Source organism: Ascaphus truei, unplaced genomic scaffold (genome assembly GCF_040206685.1).
Source record: "Ascaphus truei isolate aAscTru1 unplaced genomic scaffold, aAscTru1.hap1 HAP1_SCAFFOLD_532, whole genome shotgun sequence".
Taxonomy (NCBI): domain Eukaryota; kingdom Metazoa; phylum Chordata; class Amphibia; order Anura; family Ascaphidae; genus Ascaphus; species Ascaphus truei.
In genome coordinates, this window is record NW_027456863.1 from 97,836 (window position 1) to 106,095 (window position 8,260).

Here is an 8,260-nt window from a genome sequence, read left to right on the forward strand (position 1 = left end):
CTTAAGCAGAGGGTGACCAGGCGTACAGTGTGCGTGTCGGTGGGTGGGTGGGTGTGCGTATCTGTGTGTGTGTGTGTGTATCTGTGTGTATATCTGTGGGGGTGTATATCTGTGGGGGGGGGGGTGTATCTGTGTGTGTGTGGGGGGGTATATCTGTGCGGGGGGGGGAGGCTGGAGGCGCGCGCACTTTCCCTCGCGCGCGCACTTTCCCTCCCTCGCGCGCGCACTTTCCCTCCCTCGCGCGCGCACTTTCCCTCCCTCGCGCGCGCGTGCGCATGGGGACGGTGCGGGAGCGCGGATGGCTGGAGGCGCGCACACTTTCCCTCGCGCGCGCACTTTCCCTCCCTCGCGTGCGCATGGGGACAGTGCGGGGTTGCTGTTGGGGAACTCCCTGCTTCTGCCCAGGCGCGCAGGGCCCGGGCCATAGAGGCATGAACAGCGCGGAGGCGCGCTGACGCTGAGGCTCGCCTGCTGCAGTCTCCGCGATTGCATGGCCTTGCAGGCGAGCCAGCGTGCTGACGGTACGCGGAGTTACGGGGTCAAGTCGGGGTCGAAGTCCCGACGTCCACGTTATGCGCCGTGCTGCGGAACAACGTGCTCACGTGACATGGAAGCGCCGAAGTGACCGTGAAGGCGCCAACCTCAGGGCTCGAGGAGGGAAAACATTGAGGGTGGGTGAAATCAGTGTCCAGTGCGCTTCCAGTGCGCTCCCAGTGTCGTCCAGTGCGCTCCCAGTGTCTCCCAGTGTCGTCCAGTGCGCTCCCAGTGTCGTCCAGTGCGCTCCCAGTGTCTCCCAGTGTCGTCCAGTGCGCTCCCAGTGTCGTCCAGTGCGCTCCCAGTGTCTCCCAGTGTCGTCCAGTGCGCTCCCAGTGTCTCCCAGTGTCGTCCAGTGCGCTCCCAGTGTCGTCCAGTGCGCTCCCAGTGTCGTCCAGTGCGCTCCCAGTGTCGTCCAGTGCGCTCCCAGTGTCCTTCCAGTGCCCTCCCAGTGTCATCCAGTGTCCTTCCAGTGCCTCCCAGTGTCGTCCAGTGCGCTCCCAGTGTCGTCCAGTGCGCTCCCAGTGCGCTCCCAGTGTCGTCCAGTGCGCTCCCAGTGTCCTCCCAGTGTCCTCCCAGTGTCCTCCCAGTGTCCTCCCAGTGCCTCCCAGTGCGCTCCCAGTGCGCTCCCAGTGCCCTCCCAGTGCCCTCCCAGTGTCCTCCCAGTGTCCTCCCAGTGTCCTCCCAGTGCGCTCCCAGTGCGCTCCCAGTGTCCTCCCAGTGTCCTCCCAGTGCGCTCCCAGTGCGCTCCCAGTGTCGTCCCAGTGTCCTCCCAGTGTCCTCCCAGTGCGCTCCCAGTGTCCAGTGCGCTCCCAGTGCGCTCCCAGTGTCCTCCCAGTGTCGTCCAGTGTCGTCCAGTGTCGTCCAGTGTCGTCCAGTGTCGTCCAGTGTCCTCCCAGTGTCGTCCAGTGCGCTCCCAGTGGCCTCCCAGTGTCGTCCAGTGCGCTCCCAGTGTCCTTCCATTGCCTCCCAGTGTCCTCCCAGTGCGCTCCCAGTGTCTGCTTGTTTTGTCCTGACCCTGTGCATGAAGTAGCTCGATTTAACACACCCCCCCCCCCCTTGTATTAAGGCAGGGTGCGAGCCTGGCACACAGTGCAGTGAAGATTTTGGAGATTTGAAGAAAAAAGGGAAAGCAAACAGCAAAAGAGATTATCTGAGGAAAGCATATATCTCAAACCAAAAATTGACATTAAGCATGTCTTTGTCAAAGGAGATGTGTATTTTTTTCCTAATGGAGAGTGTCTATTTGAAAACGGCTTTTTCGGGTGGCAGAACAACAAACGTACATGACATTAATCGGCAGCGTGCGACACTTGGTGAATTTGCCACATTATACCCATTTCTACGTGCACACGATCAAAAATTCTACGAATATATGAGAATGTCAATAAAAACTTTCGACTACATCTTGAAACATATTGAGGAAGCTATAACTCCATTACAGACAAATTTCTGCAAAGTTATTCGTGCCGAAGAAAGATTGATGATCACTTTGCGGTAATTATTTGTGTGTGTGTACATTTATTTCTATATATCTCTATCGCGAGAGACCGAGATAACGAGAACGAAAGAGAGAGACCGAGATAACGAGAACGAAAGAGAGACACCGAGAACAAAAGAGATCGACCTAGACACCAAGACCGAGACAGACCGAGAGAGAGAGACCGAGAGAGATGCATACAATGGTTTGTAACAATGTGTAATAACTCTTGCATTGTTTTATTTAATATTTTCCAGATTTCTGTCGACTGGGGCATCGTTGCAAACTGCCAACACCAGCGCATATAACTACCCCGCCTCTGATGTCATCTGCTGTGACACGTGTGTGATGTCATTGTGGCTTAGGGAGGGGAGGCTTGAAGCTTGGTGGTCAATAGCAACCAGCAACCCCTCCCAACTCCTTCCTGTTAACAAGATAGGCAGAGTGGTGGCATACGAGGGGTTAATGACCCACCCCAGGTGTACACACAGTAATTGTGAAAGAAGCACAGAGGGATCAGAGCTGTACAAAAATTTTGCTGATGCGGGAGCTCTCCCTTACCCTTTCCCTTCCCCTCTTTCCCATTCCTGGACTTGTTAGTCAATTCCCCATTGGAACAGTCTCCCCCTCCTCTCACCTATGGCCTTGGATTCCTTCTCCTGGCTGAAGGGTGATAGCTGCGCACGTTTTTATCCCTCACAGTGCCGCGTAACTCTGCGTTAGCTGAACCATTTTCCGCAGGTCTGCATTTTCCGTCGCTTCCCAGCGCCGGTGCATCCACCGGGGGAGGGGCCCGGGACACTGGGGGGCACCCCGCAGCCAGGGGCAGTGGGACTGCCGCTGCTGGATCCAAGGCTTGTGCCGGCGCATAAGGCGCGGGGGCATGTTGTGCGGGTGCCTGTGCTAGCGGCGCAGGTGGGTATGGTGCGTAGGGGCAGGTGCATACGGCGCAGGGGCATAGTGCGTGTAATGTGCCGGTGTGTACGGGGGGGCTTGGGACGCGTGGGCGTAAGGCGCGTGGGCGTAGGGCGCGTGAGGGTAAGGCGCGTGGGGGTAAGGCGCCATGAACGCGGCGGCGGTGGTTTGGCTCGGCCCTGCCATGGGGGGGGTGGTCTGGTCAGCAGGAGTGGGGATGGTGTGGGTAGCATGGGGGGGGATGTACTGTGTAGCGGGAGGGGTAAACAGGGCAGCATGGGGAGAGGTGACCGGGGCAGCAAGGGGAGGGGGGATCAGTGCAGCATGTGGAGAGGGTATCAAGGCAGCATGGGGATGGGTGACCAGGGCAGCATGGGGATGGGTGACCTGGGCAGCATGGGGAGGGGTGACCATGCCAGCCTGGGGAGGGGTGACCAGGCCAGCCTGGGGAGAGGTGAACGGAGCGGCAGGGTGATGGTTAATGTGCTCTCCCATGAGGGGGGGAGAGTAGCCCTCCCCTCCCTGCTCTGCTGCGAGCAGGCACCGGAGTGAGGCTGGGGGGCGGAGCCAGCCTGCTTCCTTCCCCGGCTGGGAGAGGGCTGCGGCTGCTGTGCTCCCTGCTCAGGCCACTGGCTCCGTGGGGCGCCGGGCGGGATGTCCTGCGATCGCGTGCAGGAGCCTGGATGCTGCTCGTCGGCCTCGTGCTGATGGGATCCATGCTGCGGTCGGGGAACACGCTCACAGGGACCTGCAGGGAGAGAAGAAAACAGAATCAGTGAGTAGCTCTTGCGAGCGCAGGGTTTAAATAGCCCGCCCCATTAGCCCCTCCCCTTGTTGATTCGCGCGCAACTCTACCAAGCCTCGTGCTGGGGGAAAGGAAAGGAAGGCACGTTAAGTACCCCCTGGAGGCACGGGCCATTATGGGCGCGCCGGCCCCATTTTGGGACCTCTGCTTCTTCTTTTCCCTTCCCCTCTTTCCCATTCCTGGACTTGTTAGTCAATTCCCCATTGGAACAGTCTCCCCCTCCTCTCACCTATGGCCTTGGATTCCTTCTCCTGGCTGAAGAGTGATAAGCTGCGCACGTTTTTATCCCTCACAGTGCCGCGTAACTCTGCGTTCTCTTGCATTAGCTGAACCATTTTCCTGGGGTCTCGTCGCTGTCTGCGCCGCTGCTTGCGTCTGACTCGCTGCTCGCTCTTGCGCTCTCACTATCCTCGCTGTCTGACCCCTGGGACTCACAGTCAGACCCTGACCTAACCGACCCCCCATCACTAACATCACCATCGACATCATTATTTTCATGCTCACCTGATCCTGCGACTTGCGCACCTGGGTGACCGGTCCTGGGTCTTTTTGCCGCTGCACGACTTCTGTTGCTGCTCCCCGGATCGGCGACGCTTCCCAGCGCCGGTGCATCCACCGGGGGAGGGGCCCGGGACACTGGGGAGCACCCCGCAACCAGGGGCAGTGGGACTGCCGCTGCTGGATCCAAGGCTGGTGCCGGCGCATAAGGCGCGGGGGCATGTTGTGCGGGTGCCTGTGCTAGCGGCGCCGGTGGGTATGGTGCGTAGGGGGCAGGTGCATACGGCGCAGGGGCGTAGTGCGTGTAATGTGCCGGTGTGTACGGGGGGCTTGGGACGCGTGGGCGTAAGGCGCGTGGGCGTAGGGCGCGTGAGGGTAAGGCGCCATGAACGCGGCGCCGGTGGGTTGGCTCGGCCCAGCCATGGGGGGGGTGGTCTGGTCAGCAGGAGTGGGGATGGTGTGGGTAGCATGGCGGGGATGTACTGTGTAGCGGGAGGGGTGAACAGGGCAGCATGGGGGGAGAGGTGACCGGGGCAGGAAGGGGAGGGGGGATCAGTGCAGCATGGGGAGAGGGTATCAAGGCAGCATGGGGATGGGTGACCAGGGCAGCATGGGGATGGGTGACCTGGGCAGCATGGGGAGGGGTGACCATGCCAGCCTGGGGAGGGGTGACCAGGCCAGCCTGGGGAGGGGTGACCAGGCCAGCCTGGGGAGGGGTGACCAGGGCAGCATGGGGATGGGTGACCAGGGCAGCATGGGGAGGGGTGACCAGGCCAGCCTGGGGAGGGGTGACCAGGCCAGCCTGGGGATGGGTGACCAGGGCAGCATGGGGATGGGTGACCTGGGCAGCATGGGGAGGGGTGACCAGGGCAGCCTGGGGAGGGGTGACAAGGCCAGCCTGGGGAGAGGTGAACGGAGCGGCAGGGTGATGGTTAATGTGCTCTCCCATGAGGGGGGGCAGAACAGCCCTCCCCTCCCTGCTCTGCTGCGAGCAGGCACCGGAGTGAGGCTGGGGGGCGGAGCCAGCCTGCTTCCTTCCCCGGCTGGGAGAGGGCTGCGGCTGCTGTGCTCCCTGCTCGGGCCACTGGCTCCGTGGGGCGCCGGGCGGGATGTCCTGCGATCGCGTGCAGGAGCCTGGATGCTGCTCGTCGGCCTCGTGCTGATGGGATCCATGCTGCGGTCGGGGAACACGCTCACAGGGACCTGCAGGGAGAGAAGAAAACAAAATCAGTGATTAGAATCCCAGTGCGCTCCAATGTCCTCCCAGTGTCCTCCCAGTGCGCTCCCAGTGCGCTCCCAGTGTCTGCTTGTTTTGTCCTGACCCTGTGCATGAAGTAGCTCGATTTAACACCCCCCCCCCCCCCTTGTATTAAGGCAGGGTGCGAGGCCTGGCACACCCCCCCCCCCTTGTATTAAGGCAGGGTGCGAGCCTGGCACACAGTGCAGTGAAGATTTTGGAGATTTGAAGAAAAAAGGGAAAGCAAACAGCAAAAGAGATTATCTGAGGAAAGCATATATCTCAAACCAAAAATTGACATTAAGCATGTCTTTGTCAAAGGAGATGTGTATTTTTTTCCTAATGGAGAGTGTCTATTTGAAAACGGCTTTTTGGGGTGGCAGAACAACAAACGTACATGAAATTAATCGGCAGCGTGCGACACTTGGTGAATTTGCCACATTATACCCATTTCTACGTGCACACGATCAAAAATTCTACGAATATATGAGAATGTCAATAAAAACTTTCGACTACATCTTGAGGAAGCTATAACTCCATTACAGACAAATTTCTGCAAAGTTATTCGTGCCGAAGAAAGATTGATGATCACTTTGCGGTAATTATTTGTGTGTGTGTGTTTTTGTGTACATTTATTTCTATATATCTCTATCGCGTGAGACCGAGATAACGAGAACGAAAGAGAGAGACCGAGATAACGAGAAGGAAAGAGAGAGACCGAGAACAAGAGATCGACCTAGACACCAAGACCGAGAGAGAGAGACCGAGAGAGATGCATACAATGGTTTGTAACAATGTGTAATAACTCTTGCATTGTTTTATTTTATAGTTTCCAGATTTCTGTCGACTGGGGCATCGTTCCGTACCTTGTCGTTTTCATTCAAGATGGGGAAAAGCACCGTTGCATCAATTGTACATGCCACATGTACCGCAATATATCATGCATTGCAGCCAGACCATATGCCATTTCCAACTGTTGATTTGCTTGAAAAGGTTTCTAAAGAATTTGAGTTGAAATGGAATTTTCCAAATTGTGTGGGCTGTGTAGATGGAAAACATATAAGAATCAAACACCCTACAAATTCTGGTTCAATGTTTTATAACTACAAACATTTTCACTCCGTTGTATTACAAGCAGTTGCTGATGCAAAATGTTGTTTTCTAGCCATTGATGTGGGCGCGTATGGCAAACAAAGTGATGGTGGAGTATTTAGAGCATCATTGTCAGGATGTGCTCACCACAAACGAGACGGGACCGCGGTGCTGAGGTGGGAAAGGTTAGAACGCCACCCACAGCCACGTGGGCACGTCTTGAAAGTAGATTGGTCTGGGGTTCCGGATCGGGGTAGGAGAGGTACGGTTGGTAGGAAGGCCGTTTGCCAAGTCCGGGGTTGGAGAGAGGGACGTTGTAGTTTACCGTAAGCCAGGATCGGGAAGCCAGAGGTGCGGAGAGTCGTGTAGCCGTATGCCGAGTTCAGGTTGCCAGAGGTACAGGAAGACGTAGCGGAAGCCGGTTCGGTTCACGAGGAAGTCTGCAAAGAGAACTAGGGAGGCAGAGAATGGTGAGAACAACTGGTTCTATGCTCAGCCAACGAGTCAGTGATTCTGCCAGGTATATATAGGAGAGAGGGTCCAATAGCAGTGCAGCAAGGTGGAGGTGTGTAGAAGGGCCAGGATACCGCAGGGATAGGTCCAGAATGAGTCCCATGGGAGGAGCCATAAAGCCCAGTAGTCTGAGTGCATTTGATTGCAGCAATGTCTTTATGCGCTGTACCTTTAAGGGGTTGGGGCGACGCCGTGTGGCCATGCCTCCGTATAGCGGGGTTTGCGTGCGCGTGACCGGGTGAAGCCGCCAGCCCGAGATTAGAAGTGCAGTCCTGGCGTGCGCGCGCGCGCCCACGTGAAGCAGTGACCGGCGCTCTGGTGAGGGAATGAGAGTGTGCTGCGGGGATCTCCGTCGGAGCTGTAGGTGAGTGAGGAGCACGCCGAGGGCGGCGTGACTCCCAAACCCTCACAATCATCACTATATAAGTTAATAGAACAAAATAAATTGGTGCTTCCTGACGCGAAAGCTTTGCCATCTAGTTCCAGAGATAAATTACCACATGTCCTACAAGCAGATGAGGCCTACCCATTGCTGAAATACTTAATGAAGCCTTATTGTAGGAAAGGATTAACAAAAGAGGGTGAAATCTTTAATTACAGACTGTCGAGGGCCAGGCGGTGTGTAGAGTGCGCATTTGGTATAATGTCAGCAAAATGGCGCATACTATTGAAAGCGATAGAAACTTTGGTGCCAAATGCAAAAAGTATAGTGAAATGTGTATCTATACTACATAATGTGGTAATCGATTTGGAAGGAGCAAATGAGGGTGTAATGAATGATAGTACAGCAGTACTTCCTACTTCATTCCGCAGAAATAAAGCTAACAGTGCACCAGGCAAAATTGCTAAATGCATTCGAGATACATTCAGAGATTATTTCAATGCGGAGGGAGCTGTACCATGGCAAAATGATATGTGAAAAATTCAACAGAAGATTTATAAAACATGTAACATTAATAAAGTTTATTATTTGGATATGGTTAATAATTTTTGTTCTTTCTATTACAAAAAATTATCAATAAAACTTTTTTAGATGCTACATGAATTGGGTCATTGGTTCAGAGTGCCAGTGCGCAAGTTTGGCACATTGGAAGTGAGCCTGTGCGTGCACACAGTGTCAGTGAGTGTGTGCCTGCACACACTGTGTGTGAGTCTGTGCGTACACACACTGTGTGAGTCTGTGCGT

The 8,260-nt window shown here is 55.8% G+C and overlaps 1 protein-coding gene across 1 annotated transcript; it reads left to right on the forward strand.

Moving 5' to 3' along the window:
* Positions 1-277: 277 nt before the first annotated feature.
* On the forward strand, positions 278-8,049 carry LOC142485089 (uncharacterized). The gene is made up of 4 exons (XM_075584295.1): positions 278-671; positions 1,604-2,031; positions 6,306-6,882; positions 7,442-8,049. The coding sequence occupies exons 1-4, from the start codon at positions 573-575 to the stop codon at positions 7,991-7,993; spliced, it is 1,656 nt and encodes a 551-aa protein (XP_075440410.1). The 5' UTR covers positions 278-572; the 3' UTR covers positions 7,994-8,049.
* The last annotated feature ends 211 nt before the right edge of the window (positions 8,050-8,260 follow it).